This window comes from Falco naumanni, chromosome 3, assembly GCF_017639655.2.
Source record: "Falco naumanni isolate bFalNau1 chromosome 3, bFalNau1.pat, whole genome shotgun sequence".
In the NCBI taxonomy this organism is placed as follows: Eukaryota; Metazoa; Chordata; class Aves; order Falconiformes; family Falconidae; genus Falco; species Falco naumanni.
In genome coordinates, this window is record NC_054056.1 from 41,399,325 (window position 1) to 41,420,759 (window position 21,435).

General features: G+C 41.0%; 1 protein-coding gene and 1 long non-coding RNA gene across 7 annotated transcripts in view; one reads left to right on the forward strand and one right to left on the reverse strand.

The window, feature by feature from the left end:
* The window catches only part of GRB10 (growth factor receptor bound protein 10), a 149,086-nt gene that overhangs the window by 73,165 nt on the left and 54,486 nt on the right, over positions 1-21,435 (reverse strand). For 4 of the 5 annotated variants that reach the window (XM_040586472.1, XM_040586469.1, XM_040586471.1 and 1 more), the window contains exon 3: positions 12,978-13,071. In XM_040586472.1, coding sequence (XP_040442406.1) covers positions 12,978-13,071 — 94 coding nt within the window. Of the gene's footprint in view, positions 1-12,977; positions 13,072-13,180; positions 13,348-21,435 lie in introns of those variants that run through there. The other variant, XM_040586473.1, reaches the window with a different exon arrangement.
* Positions 16,169-17,599, forward strand: LOC121084675. 2 transcript variants are annotated; one of them, XR_005826834.1, is made up of 2 exons: positions 16,169-16,291; positions 17,214-17,599. It is a non-coding gene; the product is annotated as an uncharacterized LOC121084675 (long non-coding RNA). The 2 variants fall into 2 exon arrangements; XR_005826835.1 differs by having other exon boundaries at positions 17,217-17,599.

The window sequence follows — 21,435 nt, forward strand, 5'->3', positions numbered from 1 at the left end:
AGAGACATACAACATTAAACATTAACTCCCTGAATTCACTGCCCTCACTCTGTATAAGTCTGCCAGTTTGCCTGAAATGCAAGGACAAGTTGCTCTCAACCAGTTCAGTAGAAATGACTCCATATTTCAATTATTTTTCCTGTTAAAATATCTGTATTTCTAGCCCAGGATAAATGTCTACAAATGCTTTTACTGCTATATTTCATTTCACTTGTCAAATCAGAATAAAACTTCCTTCAGAGAAAGTGGGTTTTTGCTATTCCAAGTACGTTAGTAAGGGTGCCAGCACAGCTGTACCACCAAACCCCTGGGAGACACCAGACCCTGGGGAATTTAAATGGTCTGAGAACAACCTACTTGAAAGGACATCTTTTTTCAGGGCAAAGTCATCAGCCCCATGATCACCAAGTCCTCTTGCTCAAACACCCTGACTGTAAGAAAGGAGGCATTCACCCGAGCCATGCCTTCAACAAATTTTTCCCCTTCAACAAATTTCTCCCTGATAGTCCCAATTTGCCTTGGAGCCAAATATCTGCCAGATTCATCTCTGAACTTGCTCTTCAGGAAGAGATCTCTCTGTTTTGCATTTCACCAGCCTCACACAGCAGGAGACATGTATCCTGGCCCAAACAGCTAGGCACTATTGCCATACAGAGTGAGGGTTGCGGGGGGGTTTTTTTGTTGTTTTGCTTTGTTTGGTTGGTATTTTCAACAAAAGGTTTAGAGAGATACACAGTGGTGAAGAGATATTACCACACACATAAATACTGTATTAGTAGACATCTCGGCTCCTACAGTAATGAAAATTAAATACATCTCTTTCAAGAGTTTCACTTCAGCTACATACTAAAACCATCTTAAAGAAACTCCATGGCTTTTTACCATGCTTTATGTCTCAAGTGGTTTTCCCTTATCTCATTATCCCACATTTAATGCCAATTTTTTTCTTTCCTTTTAGTAAATGTTCCAAGGTCAACATGCAAGGCTGGTCACTGTTTCCAACTTACATTTTAACCCCCATATGCACAAGGAGAAAGCTTCAACTACCCTTCAGCTTAATTCACTGACCTCCCTCTGCTGTGAGTCAAGAATTATGCACCTTCAATCAAAGTACATTTATAGTACTTACAAGCTGCATTATCTTTCACCACTTCCATATCATATGCTGCGTACAAACAAGTCAATCTACAGAAAGGCAATCCACCATATCAAAGTAACAGTCTACTGTTCACCCTATATATTAGGATACAATCTCACGTATGTTCACATTTCAGTCTTGATTTCATCTCTTCAGAACCTGCTCTCAATACCATCAACAAAGCAGGACTTCATCTTCAAAAACAGCATGCACACTATGAAGGAGATCTCAACCACATACTTGACAGAGGTTTTGCAATACCCTCATTTTGCTGATGGGGAAAATGTAGGTAGACATCTACAGTGATTTATTTCATCCCATGTAACAGCTAGTTTGTTGAACCAGTGCTTCTCTTTGCCCTGCTCTGCACAGGCAGAGTATCCAATTCCAGCAAGTATTGCTCAACTCCTGCTGGGGGAGGTCGTGGAGCAGAGAGCCCATCACCGCTTATGCATGCTCATGTGAAGAAATGTACACTTAGGAGCATCCCACAATGATTTCTGTGGTCGAGTTTCATCAAAACCTTGGGTGAGTCCAATTATTTTGAGCAGCTTATAGCTGCCCGAGGTACAGATGGCTAACTAACAACACATGGGAGTCAGGTCTGTTGCTGCCATCATTAACTGCTATAGTTTGCAATTGCTCTTTCGTGTATGAGCCTAAGAGTCTCTGTGCAACCCTGCAGCGCAGACTTCAGAGGTTTGTTACTCCACACAGCTTCCAAAATGAGCGGAAAAGGAACCTTTCCCCCAACAACGGCTCTGCTATCAGTAAAACAGGCAGCCAGCCCGAGGTCACTCGCTGCCTTCAAATCGCTCTCTTTCAGTGAGGACTGACTGGCTGTGGGTACAGGCAATACACTCTGCGGAGATGCAGGGCTTACAGAAAGAACCAGCATTTTAGTGTAAGCAAACTGTACCATTTTACATATTTTTATATGTAAATATTTTAATATTCTTGCTATCTGAAGTCTGACTTCAGTCATGAAACTTTAATCATTTTTTAAACATAGAAAATCATGTTGATGCTTAAATAAACACAATTTTGCCACTAAGAAAGCCTACTTTCACATTCACCCAACAATACTGCAGTAATTTGTTAGCCAGGTACTTCTAGTGATATCCATTTTTTCAGATATACCACAGTATATATTCTTCTTGACGTTAACTCAGTTAAGATATACTTGCTGATACAGACCATGAGCACATGGCAGTACAACTTGTTTGTCTTGACTAAAGGAAATTCGTTCCCATGCTAGAAAAATCTTAAAATCTGCAGTCCTCAACTTCCCAGTCATCTGGCAGGACCAATCTCTCTTATAAAAAGATTAGAAAAGGCATTTCTAAGAAAGATGATGTTTAAGCTATAACTTGAATTGGGCATTTTCCTCTCAGCTGTAAGATGAGTTGCATCGTTAAGTGGCAAACCCAGTTTTCTAGTACAGAAACTCCTGAAAATTGTTCTAACATGCAGAAAAGGATACTAAAACCTTAAACTAATTCTATACTTGCTCAGATTGCTTAACCCAAAATTGCCATAATAGCGTCAGCCAACTTTTAAAATCCATTCAATTTTTAAGCACAAAGCCAACTTTTGTTTAGCATTTATAATTCTTCCTCTAATTAAGACCAGCTAACAACTGAAAAGGAAGGGCACCAAGCTGTTGAATTGTAAGGAATCCTAAAGCAACAGAAGCCTCTGCTGGGAGAGCTGCTATATCACAAATATGCCCCACTTTACTCTTCTCCCTCGTTCTGTTTTTTACCCCTGGAAATTTACATTTAGACGTTGCTGGGTTATTTTTTATTTAATTATTTTTATTTTTTAATGAATTTCTGTATTCATTCCTAAGATGATTAAATTTCTGCTTAGAGGATGGAGCTCATAAAGAACTAAATTAACCTAAATTTTGCTCTACCTGAGGCGCTGGAAAGGAGACAGAAACCAAAGGTTAGGACACTTTCATCATTAGGACAAACAACGGAAGGAAACCAAGAGCTGTACTGCTTGTTCTCCACCCTCTCCCTACTTTGACAGAGACCAAAAATACAACCTTGAAGGTCAAGGGAAAAGAAAAATCTAAAAATTGAATACACCTCTCAGAACTGTTTGCAGACAAGAGGGCTGCATTGTGTCAGCTATTAGAAATTATCTGCCATCACAAGAGAGATCAAAGGTGCATGGCTGATCAGAGACAGGACACAAATTAGTCCAGCGTGCTTTAAATGGGGGTGGGAGTAACTTGGGGCTTTATCTGAAGGAGTTAAATGGATTTCATTTTGGGGAAGGAAAATTAAAAAATCTAGTCTCAAAATTGCTAAATGTACTGGTGAACTAAGACTGTCAAAAGGTTTCTTGCAAAGCTCAAGTCCAGACAATCTCAAGAATTCAGGGAGCAGTTTCTGGCACTACAACTGCTTCCAGTTTGCCACACCACTGCTACCACACTCTTGGAAATAAGTTTCAGATGAAAGGGGGGCTATTTTCCCCTGTCACCTTCAGAAAGCACAGAGATGTACAGTAACACTGTGGTCTTGATACAGATCATACCAAAGTACACATCTAAAAAATTAAATAGTCCACCCCCCCCCGTATCAGTCACAGCAATTTCAAACATTAGATGCATTGCAGATAAATGGCAGTCAATTTCTGATCTATTTATAGGTGACACTCTTAAATGTCTGAATAAGCAGAAAACCTTTATTTCAGACTTGAACACAAGAGTCATGAAGCCGTATTAGTGCCCTAGAGCTTTCCGTATAATCAGATACTGAAAGGCAGCTCTCTCTCCATTAAGGCTGACCTTGCACAGTGTCACTGTACTTTTATCTCAAAAATTAGAGACACTTATACTTTCAAAAATATTCTTTAAAGTAGTATTTCAAAACAGGCAGTACAGCTGCAGTGAGTATGGATTGTTTCCACCTCTCAGTACACCCTTCCCTTTTACATGTCAAACTGCCTTTGAAATTTAGGATTTGGTTTTGGTTAATGTGCCAGAATTTGAAGTTAATATTCTGACGCTGCAGAGACGCTGTTTTTACTGAACAGACACCATTGTTACGACATGATTAAAAAATAGGCTACATAATAAATCACCTCTCCTAGCTGGAGAGCTCATCAGTACTGAGACTATTTAAATGCCCACAGCCATGTTTTGACATTTGGCTGTAACACCTTCACTGAAAGGTTCAAACCCTTACCTAAAGCTAAATACACTTAAAACATGCTCCCTAACAGGGAAGAATATGCAAAACCCAAGAATGTGCAGGAAGATGGTGGAGTGGCAAAGGCAAGAATTCACTCAGCCACGTTAAAAACATCACCCAGAAGCTATCAAAAGAGCATTTTCTGGTAGTATCAATTTCCATCCTTCTGCTCCCCTAATATCTTGACAGTAGAAATTTAGTCAGATTAAAAAAGAAAACATAAAGGCAATAAAGTTATGCCAGAAAACATATGAGCTCATCCCAAGATCTTAGAGTTAACTTGATTAAATTACAAGAGGGCATTTCAGATCACTAAGCTCAATTATGGACCATTAACTCAAATGGATGAAATAAGCCACCTAGGAGGCAGAGGACAAGCTGAGACCACAGGTCTACCCATACCTGCTGGACAGTAAATAAGTATATAAAAAACCTAAACTATAGTGAAATCGATTGCATTTGGCCGCTTTAGCGATCTGTTTACAGAAAGGATGAGGATGATGCAGGCTGCTAAGTAAACACACTCACAGAGGAGGGAGCACATTACCCATAGGATTTTGGATATTTTTGCTTACAAAAGTTAAGCGCATGAGAAATGAGCTCAGCTCGGGAACTTGGGAGAAGCACCTCATCAGAAGTAGGTATTCAGACACTGGTTTCCCTCTGGTGTCTGAATTTCCCCAAGGACACCATTACCAACAGAAGCACTTGAGCTCAAGCCACAGTAATTAAAATCCCAGACAACGACATCTCCATGAAGGTTGTTTTCCTCCAGGAGACCTCTCCCAGCCCATGCAAGGTACTCTTCCACCCAAGCAGCCACCAGGGAGGCTGCTGCACCAGCTGCCAGCAGACAGGTGCTCGGCAAGCAGCCAGCTGCCCCGAGTGGCCACACCAGCACAGAAAGCGTTTGTGCTGCCAACAGCATCACCTCGCTGAGCTGAGAGACCTCTGGGGAAGCATGCCAACAACAAACAAATACACATGTGAACATTTGCCTCCTGCTAACAGAGCAGACGTTTGTAACAGACTAACATGTTTATGCACCCACCTCACCACACCCCAGCCCCTCCCTGACCACCCCCAAAATGTGCAGTTTCACTCAGATGGTTCTCGTGCGATAGCTGCAGCACAGAAGGCAAGTCTTCCACCAGACACCCAAGAATGCACAACCCCAGACAAGAGAGGGCATCCCTACACCACCTCTTGTATTACCTAGCCAGAGCATGCAAGATGATGACTGACTGCTCCAACAGTTAGCCTTAGCTCTGCTTCAGTGGTAGCAGGTAATGCAAATCCCTTAATTTTAAGGACAAACGTGAGTTAAAAAGGACGTTTGTTTTTTCAATTTATTTCACAGTGTTTCCCTCTACGTATTTGACTTGTGGTGAGTTTCTTAAGAGTCATCACTTTAGGCTTATACTATTACTCATTTAACTTGTTCTCCAACAGGTAACACGTAAGGAGTGAGGGAGGTAAATGTCATCTTGGTCTGAGAAAGATCTGGAAAGAAGCAACAGAATCAACACCACCCAGATGCCCAATTTACAACTTCCCCTCCCAAAGCCTTAGACAAGAATGTAACAATAACAACAAGAAAGGGAGCTTCTCATCACCCTGAATTCACACCTTGTGAACCTACTCCCCATCCGGCCCCACGGTAACTGGACGTACAAATCTGGAAAGAGAAGGTGGAGGAACACAATCTCTCTATCTTCGGTATGACCCACACACACACACTTTCTCAGATGCCATACACCCATCCAGCTTCAGTTCCCAAGGGATGGGTAGGCTGCATCACAGGCTATCCTGAGCAAGGAACCCAACTCCCCAGCCCAGCTCCACCTGCTCTCCCAAAGCAACCGCCCTGCCCCAGCAAACACCACCCCCTCCAACATGGCAACAAGTTCATTGCAAACCTGGTAATAACTTCACCAGTTTTCCATAGGCCACAGAAGAAAACAGGCTTAAAATTTACTTTGACAATCACGTAAACAGGGAGGATTGATTTTTAATATTGTAGTGCTTCTTGCTTTAGGCTTACTTCGAAATTCTGATTTTTTTCTACATCTCCAATTGTAAAACTTCCAATGAATAAAGGCCTCAAATCAAACCCTGTTACACCCTATACAACCACAGCAGAGGGCTCCTTCCCTGCACTGACTCCTGCCTCGCCAGAGCAATTTACCCAAAGGACACATTGAATTTTGAGAGATTATAAACAGACTTAAAATCCCATGCTTGTCAAGTATGAGATAGTCAGGATTTTTTTTTTTTTTAATTCTTATCAGACGGCCTTCAGAGGGGCACATTTATTTTTAAATACGTACCAAACTGAAGATTTGCAAAGCCAATACTAAAAATTTTATATATGAAAAATAAAATTAAAAAATTAAAAAATAAAATAAAAACTATCAGTGCCCTGCAAATATGTTTCTCCAAACATGTAATACCTTAAACATTTTTTGGTTTGTTTCTTCTCATTTTAATGATTTCACTCAAATCTTCATTTACAGCTTTATTATATACAGTCTTCCCTCTAAACTCAACAGTTGGTCTATTTTATCTTCTGCTGCAAATCTCTGAAATTATCTCCTAAATACCAACCTACTTTGTCTTCTTTTTTAAACACCATCCCCCCACACACCCACCCACTGCCCCCGCCCTGGTTCTCTCAGCCCAAGGGTTTGGGAACTGATGTAATGAGGGAAGTTAAAAGTTCTATACAGCTATTACAGGTGCCTTCCTGGTAGCTGTGCTAACAAGATTCATCACCAAATATAATGGAAGCCTTCTCCAAAACAAGACAAAGGTGCTGCAATGAGCTAGGCAGGAAGCAGGGGCTCTGCTCTCTGCGTAAGGGTAGTCAGTGTAAATCTTTCTGGCACTAATGGTGGGGTTTTTCTAAGGCTGGACAATGACAACTACATTTATACAAAGCAGGAGAATTCATGAATGTCTGGCAGTATTGTTTCTGCAATACAAACAAGACTATCTGTTTTTCACTCTACATTTTCAATTCAGTACCAGCTGGATACTGCAAAAACACGTGTTAGTTGTGATACACCAAAATAACCGAGTCATCCCAGTCAGATCCCATAACTGAAGCATGTCAGAAGTAGGACCGGCTGTTATTAAACATGCTCCTCCTTAGCTACAGAATGAATAACGACATTGCCTCAACCTCACGTGCCTATCCTGATGCAGACACAAAAGAAAAGATTTTAAAAGCAAGTAACGACAGTGGTTAAGAAAAACAGTGGTATACAAGATTATTTCTCTGCGCTAAATCTTAGGAATTGTAATACTCCATCTAAGCCCATACTCAAACTCTGTCCATACTTACACGGGCTTGTATTTTTTAGAACGAAGCAGCATACTAGAAGGTTAGTTCCCGCCCCCCCCCCCCCCCCCCCGCCGACATTTACCATCTCTATAAAAGTTAATGTGTTAGTTACTAGCCAGCAAGGTAAAGGAGAGCATCTAGCTCAACAGCAGGCTGCAGTGTGATCCAAGTTGGCAGCTGCTCTGGACCCCACCAGTTTCAGTGGGAACAAATTGTCTGTACATACAGGCTGGAAACATAATGCCAACTGATACGCAACCACAGCATCTTCACTGTCTCGCTATAGGCAAGATTTCCTACCATGACCAACCAAGAAAAACCAAACAATGAGCTGGCTGTTGACAAAGAACAGCTGTTGGCTAAAACAACTTCTATCACTGTTTTCGTTCTGCTACCGAAGCCACCTGGCTATGGAGCCAGAGGTACCACAATATTTGGCTCAGCTCTGCCTGCGAACTGCTGTGACAAAAAGCATCAAGTCCAACAAGAGCTGAGAGTGCCTCAGGGGAGGAAGGCTGCGTGCAAATGCATTAATAAGAAGATAAATCTTTCATCACAGACCCATGGCAAAACACATTTGTACAGACACTGAAAATCATCCCACAAGTACGCACATAGAGAGAGTGCCAGAACTGCACATCTAATACTTCCACTAAAAGTCAAGGTGACAGAATATGTGTTATTTATGCCTGGCTTCAACAACCTGACTAAGAAGTAGTACACAATCTCAAAAAGTACACATCAAGTACCCAATAAAAGGTACTGCTCATAAACTTCACAGCCGGGACTAAAGTTGGCACTATTTGCTGCTTGCTAGAAAAACAAACAGAAAAATGAGCTCTGAAACATGTCTCAACAAAGAAAAAACCAGAAGCACAGAGCAAGACAAGAAACAGCAGTGGCATGGCTGGCAGGTTAAACTCGCCTGAAGCCTGAGAGTAAACAAGTTCAGTTGGGCTTATGGTTTTCTGCAGCATGGTGTGTTTTGCTATCATACTTCACATGGCAAGGCCATTCCTAGGCAGCACAGGGAAATCTGTAGGATAGAACTTGTCTTGCTACTGAGATACATTTGAGGTTCACTTTGAACGCACTGCACAGCAGTGTGCTCAGCCAAGGGCAGTGGAGGCTGCACTGCCAGGGTGCTTGCGGGTCCGGACAGGACAACCAGCAGCATCCTTTGGGACCAGACAGGGAGACCAAGTGCTAGAGTCCATCACCTCTACGAAAGGCCTCCAAATGGCATCTCCACGTGAATGCAAGTTTTTGACCAAAATCACCACTACGTTCCAGAGCTCTGCCCCTTGCTATTGGACAGGCTATGAACACTGAAGGCTACACATTGCAGATAAACTGCCATTGCAAAATATTGAACATTTGTGAGTGCTAAATGTTTTGCAAGCTGAGACGTGGCTGAGCAGGCTACAGTTTTCTTCATCTCATCTCCACACTCCACTCCTGAAGGGAAAAAAAGTTAGAAAAATAACAATACCTGTCCCATCCTAAGCATGCTCTCAACTTCCTCTTTCTCTTGAGGTTTTTAAAGTTTGTGAATTTTTTTATTGTTTCTTCACCTCCTTCCTTAACTCTTCACAAAATGCCACATAGCTTAGATATATTTTTCCTTCTCCAAGCCCAGAGGCTTTAATACAGCTTCTGGAAGAACTGCTAAAGAAATACTTACCTTCCTGTTTATTAAATGCCAAATCCTGGATGGCTGTTATTAACTTTCTATAACTTTCAACAGGTAGATGAAGCATATCTCTTACTTTACATGAGTGGACATTAGCACTGTTCAGCTGGATGAAGCTTGGTCTTTCCTACTGCATTTGATTTATAAAGTAGCTTTTGGGGAACACAGGTGAGAAATCCTACCTCCTGCTCTCTGTGCTTAGTACCTTTACGAAATTTTCTCAAGTAGCAGATCATTGAAAAGTGAATACTAAATAATAGCTTAGTAAATAAAAATACTTACTGTTAAAGTAAGCAAGTTCATCATACCTACACATAAGCAGTTACTGAACTTAGTTATTTCTAAGAAAAAATACTATTCCATCTGCACTCAACTCTTTACACCTGTTTCATATGAAACCTGCCTATTTTAAAGACTCCTAACTTTACAAAAAGTGTTCTCTGCTCCCCAATCTTTAGAAGATATCTTTTAAAATAAAAAGCTGAACAGTTATAAAGCATCTGCTTGTGTAAAAAGAGTGATTCAGCAGGAAACATGTACTTGAAATACCCTTCACAAGAAAGAGCTTATTCATGCAGGGACAGTTGGCAGGGATATCTCAGCCTCCACTTGAATGCTCTTTTTCCAGCTTGTGTTGAAGGGATTCAGATGCCTGGGAGGAAGCTAATCACCATTTTTATAGGCTGTGGAAAGGAGGGTCTGGTTCAGAATTGCAAGTGCTCTCCCAGTGAAGGGCTGTAAGTTAATGTTCAACAGAAACTAGCAATCTGCTGTGTTCACTGAGCAGCGTGGTCAGGTATGAATTGGAAGTATATACATAAAGTAAAGTAGTAAGTACAGTTGCTCAAAGTTCAGCTGCAGCATTTAAGGTGCAGTACACTAAAGGGAAAAAGGCAGGGAGCACTTAACACATGAAGTGTTTTAGCCAATTCTAACCCTTCCACAATTTCTGCTCTCATTAAATATGCATTAAACCCTTTGTTGCAAGCCTATCAGTTTTCCTTAAAAGCTTTATATCTGCTAGTAGGTATAAGCTGAAGTCAGCAAGTAATGTTGTATATATAACTGGAAGCAAAATTTGCCATAGTCTGTTGCAAATATCTTTCTCATCAACATAATCAAAACATACCACCATACAGATTAATTCATTAAATGCAGGCAGTGGGCCTGCAAGTTACTTCTGGATACAGATATACTCTTAAGTTTTTCATCACTGTCAGTGTCAACAAAGCTTTAATAGAAAGTAATGGATAACACAGTAAGAGTGAGCGACAGTAAGAGTATAAAAGCAAACAGCTGCCACAGAACTTAAAAACCCACTTTATGTTGATAATCTGGTCCTCCTATTTATTGTGTGACTAATAAGACTGCATGGGAGCTAGCTCAGACCATGTCACAACTACCTCTGAAGCTCTTAAGTGTTATATTGTTCTATGTACTATTCATTAATCAGTATCTGTAATAGGTGGCAGCTCTTAAAATACTTGTACTTTCAAGTTCTTTGACAAGAATGTGTATTTCATATGCTATGAAACAGTGTAAACGCTCACACTTGGACAGAACAAACACACAAGACATGACACCACATCATGCTTATAGTCACTTCCATTTTCAAAGATACTGAAGCAGCAGATACCATGCCTGTAAGGCACATTGCTTCCCTCCAACACTGCAAGATGACAGAAATTCTACAGCTGAGCATGACATTCAGGTTTCAGTTCCTAATCCATGCCACTAACATAACAGTGTCTCAGTCACACTGGTAGGCAAGATCAGTAATGTGCTAAATACCTACTTCAGCAACAAAATAAAGATTTTAGAAATACTAGATTTGACTGCTGTCAGCTGATGTACAGAAAAATCCTGAACAATTTGTGGGTGCAAAAGTGATCTTTATTTCAGAAAGTATTGGGAAAAATATTAACTGGGCCTTGCTCTAGAAACAGGCATTAAACTGCGAGTACCCACTATGCAAAGCATTCTCTGTAAAGACAGCTGTTTCGTAAATTAAATTGGACCAGTTTGTATACAGACATTTGGCTCAAAGTGGCTGAGAGAGCCACACATCAGATCATACTGTATAGATCCTTATGCAGTACTGCAATATTGATAAAGAAAAAAAAGGACCTGAAAAAGAAGCAGGAAAACATCAGGCTGTGAAGCTGGGATTTTGCCAAACTGCAGTATTCCCCATCTCTTCAGTAAATGTTCAGACTTCATAAGCAGTACCCACACATACTTCTAATGCATGAACTTAGACCACACAGGACACATTTCCCCTCAAAATCTCTTGATTAAAGGGGTTTATTTACAAATAGCTTCAGAAGTTGTCACCTATATTGATCTGCTCCAGAATTTGCACATCCCAAGGCAGGTGAAGTTAATGTAACAGTACCATTCTACTACAAATGAAAAATGGAATTTATAAATTCTTGTTCTGTACATATGCAAGTATGCCACAACACACTGCCTGTGCTACTAGAAGTTTTAGACTGGGTAACATGGCAACCTGTCATCTTCCATTTTCAATGAAAAAAAAAAAAAAAAGCTTTAAAAAACTGGAAGACTTGGGGCATGGGGAGTAAGTTAAAATACAAACCTCATTACATTCTAGGACTGCTTTGTGAAACATAAATAGTCTTGAGGATCTACGAGTTGTGAAATTCCAGCCTTGCTGCCCCTTGGCATATGAAAGCAGCTGGATATTTAAAGGAAAAGTTAAGCATGTCATATTTACCAAATATTTTAAGTACTACGTTTGTAATCTTTTTTGTTTCAATAGCCTTGTGCTGACTGCAATACTATTAGCTGTTGCACTGAAGAAATAACCTTTGAAGATGACTTTCAAGGACTTGGTTCCAAATTAAACCATCAGGAACCCTGAGGGTAAAGGGGGTTCACTGGTTAAGATGGCACTCATTATTTCAAAGCCGAAAACATAAAGCTGAGCTCAATGTCCCTGCTATAATAGTAACTGCCTTTTTTTAGGTATATGAACAGACAGAAATTGGCAAAGAAAGGCTTTTATGATTTATTATCATTTTATTTTAACTTATATGGTCCTGTTGAATTACAGGACATAACTACTGCACCAGCATTGTGTTGTCTAGTTCAGGACTTTCTTTCCCCAAGTGAGATGATTTCTGTCACGCAAAGCAAGTAAAGATATTTTTCTTTTCTCCTACTGCAAAAGTTGAACCAGAGCCCTGAACTCTTCCTATAGCAGTCAAAGACTTTTTTAAAATGCAACTTTAACATTACAAATACTGAATTCAGTTTCAGTACTGCTCTCTCCCCACGACCCCACTAAAAACAGGAGAATATAGCTGCCACCCAGGCTAGCAATCCTGGTTTGGGCTACAAGGCTTGAGATACACCAGAAGTTCTTTGTGTTCTTCATCCACAGCTCACAGGACAGTTGCGATGAAAAACTATTTCTCAGCTCTCCTCCTTCAGCCATCCAGATATTTTTTCTATTATTATTATTTTAAATGAGAAGGAGAAATGGTAACATAGAGGCAAAACTATCTCTGCCTAAGCAGTGACTGGCTTTCCCCCAAGGAGCCTGGATTCCCACCCACTGTTCCTTACCTTGGTGATTCAGGGAGATGCGGTTAGATGGTTCTTGGAAACCCGGTTCCACCAGATCCCGCCGACCATGAGCTGAAGTCTGATCTACATTGTCCTAAAAACAGAAGAGAAGAAAATCTTATCAAAAACAGGCATTCTGTACTCCCTATAAGCTACACTGTGCACAGCCAAACCACTGACACAACAGAAAATCCCTGCCATACCTCAAAGGAGAAACCGATGTCAGGGTAGGGGGAGGAAGATTATAGGGGGACACTAGACTACCACATTAATACAGGTGGCGTGAATCTAGAACCAATAATTATGTTGTTGGGTCATCTGTACATCAGTTTTGCATTTCAAAGTGGGAAACAGTGATGTAAACACACTTCTTAGTTTAACAAAAGTTTCTTCTTGCATCAAATTATGTGGAGGCTTGGGGCTTTGTTTTCTTTAATTCCAAGTCTGTGGCTTAGGGGTTTGTAACTAATTAACTGGATTGAAACAGATTCAGTAGTGAACTACCAAACCTCAAGAGGAATCCGAAGTTCAGTTTAGATAAACATCCATGGCTCTGGATGCCAACCTGTAATATTTTTATTTATATATATAGATATACATACACACGCTAGAACTCTCACAGGATCAGGTTTCAAGAAGTTTTAACACAGACCGAATTTGGCTAAGTCTAAACTATCATGGTTTCTCACAGAACTTGCCAAAAAAGACAACTAGGAAAAAGCAGGAAAATTGAAATATAAACAAAATGAAACAAACAAGCAAGACAAGTCACACAGTTTTAGAAGTATAAAAAGGAAATTTAGAGCAGGTACACAGTTTTATGAAGTTGGCATACCTTTGCATGTACCATTTAAGGGTAGGGTAGGGAAAAACAGAAGCAAGTGCATGAAGTTGACTACATTAACGTATCACTGCCCATAAACTGTGCTGCAGTGATCTACGTGACTGTATACATGTTCTTGCTGTGCCCAAAGTGTGGCATAAATACATAACAGCATGACCCACATTTATGTCAAAACATAGGAACCACCTTCATGGCACTGACAAAGTAATTACAGCAGAGCAATAATATGCACACAATGAGTGGCAACTCAACCATATGCAACCATGAGCTCTCAGCCCAACATTTCCAGTTTACAGAATCTATGCCAACGCTTGAAAATGCAGTGGATGTGATGTTTGGGAATAAAAACTGCATATAGTTGTACAGAATATAAAATAAATTCTCTCTTCTTCAGAGAGACTGTCTCAAACAGCAGATACTTGAGCTTTGATTCAAGTACTCAAGCAACGCTCTTGAGTGCCTTCACCATCAGGGATCAATTCAGAAACCCACAGGTGTTTGTAAAGCAAGACGTGCCAACACTGGTATGACTAAGGGAGGTTTACAGAAGTAAACAATATATGCTAAGATACATATAGCATCCATCCATCTATGCCAGATACAATTGGGACCACTCAGCCTTCTGCCTCTGTATTGGCTACTTCCTCTAACAGCTCTTCACATCCTCACCACTGATTTTCACAACAGTGGCTGTTATTTCATGAGCCAAGTCTAGGTAATCACACGAGTTTTTGTAGTTCATTCTTAGGAATCCAGAAAAAAAAAAATCAGACCTCCTATCAGCATGACTGTATTTGGTTTTACTTTTTTTGAAACATGGCAATATTTGTTACCTCCTTCACTGGAGCTAACTGAATACACATTAAGAACAAAAGCAACTCATGAGTTCCCGCCTCATGTCAAATCCCTTGAATCACAGGGTATCACATCCTAACTTTATTACCGTTTTTGGAGCGCTAGTCGCTTTCACTGGATGAGTCTCATTTTCTTTGGGATACCACACAGCCAGCATTGGCCTGGCTCTTGTCATCTGAATTTAAAACTTCAGAAAGGAAATTTGAGATTTACCTCACGAGAAGGCCACTGCAGGAAGCAGAAAGCACGTACAAAACTAAGAGCCTGCTCCCCAGAAAGTTTAGCATAATTCTTTCAAGGGCTCCAAGGATACCAGGGGTGAGATGTTTACCTAGGAAAAGTTTCAGTCCAAACTTAAAAGCTGAAGTCCACTGCTCTTCAGTTATTGCAAACCTAGTACAAGGGTTCAGAGGTGAACATCACAAGCACAGAGAACAAAGCCGCAGAACATCCTTCTTCCTAGTGCAGAGCTTTCCTTGTGCATTTCCCCCCCATGCCATTCAACATCACCTATTCATAATGGGTAGCTAACGCCGCACTGATGCAGTTTAGCAGCATTAGTTCCACATCCCAGAACGAGTCTGGACATCCAATGCGCGGATACAGTTGCATAGTGCCTCTCAGCTGGGAAGAGCAACAAGGCATCCCCACAGAAACAGAAAGTATAACAGTTATAAGCCATTTCTTACACACCTACATCTATTTTCAGTTGTCCCAAGACATGAAAGTCCCCAGAGAAGGCCAAGATGTTTGCAGTACTATGTAGTAACAGAGGATGAGATGTGGCCAAGATACATCTTTTTACCTTTGGGCTTCCCACACCAGTAACACACAAATACTTGATCAAGACGACCTTATTTCAGGCTTACGGCTGGCTGCAAGCCCATAACTCTGCAATTAAAACATTATTTTTTAAAAAAACCTAGCAATTGCCAGTAATTTACAGGAATAGGATTCACCCTTTCTGGAATCACCTTACAGCTGTACCAGAAGATGCCGAGACCCCCAGGCCTCACTCCCAAAGCTTAAGCCAAAGTCGCAGTACGATACATCAGAGGGTTTAGAAGCAGAGGTTTCCATGACCGATGCCTGCCAGATGCTGCCCCCACAAGGCTGACACTGACACCCCCACCTGTTTCCTGAGGTGCAAACCCCTTCCCCAAAAGGTCCAGAGACCACTCCTGCAAGCTTAGGCAAAGCCTAGAACAGAAGGTTTCCTTGGGGCACCAAGGGCCAGCATAACCCAGGTGCTAAAGCAAAGCAACAGCCGTGCATAAACAAAGCCGCACCTATTAAAGCAATGCGGGCAGCGGAGGAGAAAAGGTAAGGGCAGCGTGATTTAAAGAGCTCAGGGTAGTTTCACATGACTGTCCAGTCATGTGTTTGCATCCCTTGTGCACAGACAAATGCTGGCACCTGGCCAGCTGCAGCAGAGATCAGACAGACACTGGAACAAGGTTAAAAGAAGAAAGGGGGAAAAAAAAAAAAGTTATATAATTGCTCTGTGCCAGTGGCCTTGTTGTGGGGCTCCAGCTCCCAGCCAGGGCCGAGGCCCCCAGCAAGGTGGGCACCTGCTTTGGTCCATCACCATCCCCCCCGCGGCTGCTGAAACCTGGTAAGTCATGTGTTTGCTCCATGTTTTAATCCCCAGCTCTCCCTCCTCTTCCAATAAATGCTCTCAATATGAAATTAAAGCATGTTACTTAACTTACTGTACCATCCAGCTATTGTAGTATTTTTAGAAGCTAGCTGAGCATTAGTCCTCACTGACTTGTTTGCATGTACTGTTTTCTCTGTCAGTCAGTGTCTGCAAGCAAGGATGATTTAATCGAGTAACCAGCAAGCATTCTAGAAGGATCTAGAAGTAGGGTTTATTTTTTACAGAGTCCTTTAAAACCTTAGCATTTCATATAGCCAAATGCACTGTCATTACAGGTTAGATTTCAGTGTCCTTTCACAAACCTATATTGCATGATGCAAAACGCGACCTGCTTGCATCGCATTAAGAGCCAGAGTCCACTCACAGACAGTGTTATCTCTACATATCAGTAACCAGGACAATGTGGATTTATTTTTCAATCTATAACCAAGCCTTTCAAGTTCCACTCCTTCAACTATGACACACAATGTTTGCTGCTGTTTCTGCTAGCATGATAAGCATTTCAGTTATCAAAGAAAACATTAAATCTGGTCTTTTAATCAGATCATCAGACACCCCCATACTATAGCGGCTCTGCTGTCTGCACACATGCTCTTTAATCATTTCTTCGGCTCCAAGCACTACTGTTCTCACCTGCAGTTTAGCTCAGAACAGTTGTTTATCAGTACAAGGCAGCACTATTAGGCTTGACAAGCATGCTGCTACTACTCTTACTGTTGCTTTTCTCATCCTGGTTCCTTCCTCAAAGGTTATCCAGTCAGTCATTCAGGATAATCTTACAGTAAATAGGGCTTAGAGAAGGGAGGAAGCAGATTTGAAAGTACAAATAATAAAGTAACACCTATACATCCCTTTTCTCTCTTTCTTTGCGACTAAGAAGGGCCTGACATTAGCAGAGACAGAGCAGCTTTCTCAAGAGGTCTGGAAATCCCCTTCTGCTGAAGGCTTCAACTTTTTCTAACTTCAGCAGTCACTGGAAGTTTGCAAGATGAAGGAAAGCTACAAGTGGCAACACAGCTTCTCGGAAGCTCCTGGGAGCACCGCCAGACCGAGGACATCCAGACCACCAAGACAACAATCCCTGGTTTTGGATTTACTGTAGCTGTCTGCAAACCCACACAGCCATGCCCCTGAACAAAAGGTTCAATTGAGCAGGAGTCACGCGTACTCATGCCAGCAGTCCCACAGCGACAAATTAAGATCATGACATACTTCTGATGTTTGTACACTGTCCAGCACAACATAAAATCAAGTCAGACGTGCTGATGGGTCCAACTGTGGTTTAGAAGACTATCAAGGCAGATACGCCTCAGTTTGCAGAGGCACTCCTGCCGCCTACCTGGTGGTGCCACTTTATCACGCCAAGGTAGATGTCTTAAAACCAGTCGAGTGTAAAGAGAAAATTAGCCAAATCATTACTTGAGCCACCTTAGCTTTACCCTGTTCAGGCAACTTGTGTAAAGCAAAATGAAGTGCCTTCTGCTAGCACTGACTTGAGGAAACTATTGCAAAGCATTCAAGCATAAGTGGTTTCCAAAAAACCCCAATTATTAAGATTCACTGAAGAGGTAACTACCAAGGGCTGTGAAAGAGTGGATGCGGCTCCAGGCTCCAGAAGCAGGAAGGGGATACTTTGAGAAATTACACTCTCTCTTTGTATCTGCAACATGCTCTTAAATGAAGGACACTGAGGTAGACAAACATTTCTTTATCTGACCCAGTACTGCCATTCTTAGCATGCTTCTGGAATTTCCTTAGGCAATAAACAGATTAGGCAGCATTTCTTCTGAGGACTGCTTCATATGGTTCTTCACTTCCCAAACAAAAGACTATTTGCATTTATGTCCAGTAACTTTCTGCATTGTTTTCTAATACGCTGCTTCTTTATTACCATATTTTGCAGCTTTGGATTACTTAAAGCACCAAATGCGCAAGGAGGAGAAGAGAATTATTTTAAGTGCTGTTCATCTAAGTAAGCTTTCCTATAGCTTACTGGTATCCACTGCCATACACAGAGTTTCTGTTCTGTCACTCAGTTTTACTTTTAGCCCTGTGAAGGCAAACACATAGGCTATTATTACAGAAAGACATCCACCTGACAGATCCAGATGAATGTTCAAGCTCTAATTCAAACTCCACAGTCCAGATCAATTAGTAATGCATATGATGCTCCTTTCTTAAAAGATTTAAAGTCACTGGGCTTCTTAGTGGCTAAATGCAGAAACACAGTCCCCTACCAGTACAACTTATTTTCAGCTTACTGACAACCCAGAGACTGAGGAAATCTGTCCCAAGTACCGTTGTGAGGGAAGAGCAAGGCTCTTGGCTTTGTCCAAAGTCACTGCTTTGCAAATGGTTTCAAGTTTACTCAAAACACAATTCATACTTTTTACTCTCTTCTGCCAGAGTGCTTAACATGTCATAGAAATAAAGAAAAAACAGGCTTTGCACACTAGGCAAAAAACTTTAAAGCGCATTCTCAGACAACCCACATATTACATAATTAAAGACCTGTAACTAGGTTTCCTGACCCTTAACTATAGTAATTTGACTAGGTAAGAGCCAAGCGAAAGGCTCAGTAAGTCAACAGAGTAACCGTGAACCTAGAATTTTTGCATTCCCATTGCTAAGAGAGCTTGTACAAACAAGGGCTTAAAATAAAGCCACTTAGTTTTGTCAAAAGTCAGGCTCTCTCTCCTAAAGAAGCAAAGCCGCTAACTACACGAAGCCTTCTGATTTTACAGTACTGGCTGTCAAGACTGAGTGCGATAACCCTAGAGACCAGGAACAAACAAGCCCAACTCGTGATTGTGGGAGTCGCAAAGGCAGCAGCACATTCTTCCCGACACACTGCAGCACCTCCGACCCTCAGTGCCACAAATCACTGAAAACATGCGATGACCTGGCAGGGCGCACAGACCTATTGCTATACACACATTCATACAACCCTCAGCAGACTTACCAGCCCATCATGCAACATATACAATAGCTAAGAAAAACACAGTGTACCAGAAATTAGCAAAGAAAAGAAGGAAAATGAGACTGACAGACAAGACAAACCTGCGTCCGTGGTCTGTGTCTCTGCAGTGACAGGGAATTTGTTAAATGAATCACAGGAATTATATTACATCCCATGATACAGGGGAAGGCAGAAAGGCTTGCCAGTCTGACCTTGCAGGAACTTCTCTCCCGACCCCCGTCTGGGTTTCAGTAACCCACTGACCAGATTGTCCTTCAATTCAGTAAAAAAATGGGGGTTTGGACCCAGCTGTCAACACCAACACCCCATAGTCTGTGTGCCCCAAGTCAGCGAAGTGCTTCTACTCCTACATCAAGGAAAAAAAGCTTTCTTAAATACAGGGTCTGATACAGTTACACAATATACTGCTACAGCTAAGCCAGATCTGAAGGTGTTTCAGATCTGTTGTAAGGATTTTTACCAGATATGTGACTTGTTATTACCTGCACTGCAACTGCTATTTGGGCAGTATTGTTCCACACCAAAACCTGCTGTTACCTACTATCTAGCTGCTGTTTTTTTTTTTTTTTTTTTTAAATGTGGCTCTTCACCCCACCCCTACCCCCCCCACCCCCTGGAAAAAAAAAATATCAAGAAAATCTAATTTAGCAAGAGTTAGACCATGATTAGCAAACTCCTACAGTATCTGGTAGCAGCAGTTTATTCATAAAAGGGTTTTCTGCAGTAAGGCAGGAAGGAGCATACCATGTTACTGACAGCTTCAGCAATGCACTTCTACAGCATGCATACAGGATAGCATGACAGATTCAGCTTCTCTAGGATGGTCTTTGCACAGCTAGCTTTATCAGAGTTTTAAATAATACTGAACCCAGAATTGGGCATGAACTACATCAAATTAAATTTCTCTCACTATGTGCAGTCCTCTCTTAATAGAAACTAACTGCTTCTGCAAGAACTTAGCTGTCTCCCAGTACTCTGCACAGAGAACATGGATAGTATATTCCACAGTGTGCACTTTCTGGACCAGACTGCCATTTATTATGGTAGAAGAAAATTCAATGCATCATGGTTGCTGTCTTTTAATCAGCTAGCAAGGCGGGAATCCCAACTGACAGGCTTAGAAACGCTAAAAGCTTTGTTCTATTTTTAATGAGACTAAAACCACTGCGGCTGTTAGAGACGGTTTACAGAGTTTACAGCTAAAATAAAGTCTTGAAATACAGAAAAGAAACAAATGCATAAGGTTCTCGGTGAAAGCAATCACTTCTTAGAGCTGTCTTTAGCTAGAAAGCACTTACAAAAAATGAAGCAGTTAGTTTCTAATAAAATGTCTTTGTTTCTTTTTTTAAAACATAAACTAGGTTCATTTTCAACAAAGCACCACTGAATAAATGAAGTTTATATTAGGAAATTCTTCACAGTAGAAAATTACATGCTTATATGGAAATTCTCTTCTGCTGGTGCTTATAGATCCTGATAACATATCTTTAGCTTGTACATAGCAAGTCACTCTCACTGGCAAGGGAGTGCCACTGAAAAAGCTACCAAAACCCTAATTTACTGCATGTTCCAAGCTCTCTGGTTTTGGTTAATACTGACTCCATCAACAAAGTCCCTGAAAAATCTGTTTTCTGTGAGAGAGAATTTTGTTTACCAATAGGAACTAAACAGGAAAAATGTGTTTTGTTACCCTGAGAATGTATAAAGTAATATGGCATATTCCTTTTCTTTTTAAAGAGGCTTTTCAGTGATATTTTGTATGCTTCTCTTATCGAAGAACTGACACTTAATAGACTACACTACTTAAACAGAGTTAAAAGCACAGCAAGGCTCTAATAAACTTAGTGATCCATACATGTTAACTATTATACTGGATGGTGCTTATGCAATCTAAGGGAGTAATGCAACCTGTAATGATGTGCTGTTGCTCATAAAACCTTTAGCCTATTCAAGAACCCTTACCAGGGTCACTTCCTGTGTTTTGTCCAAGATTCTGAAATGCGTGGTCAGAGTAGATTCCTTCCTCATTGGAAAGATGAAAAGAAGTGTAACAGGAATATTTGTACCCAAGTTCTATAGAAAATTTCAGCATGTCACACCTGCTAATACACCTGTTCAT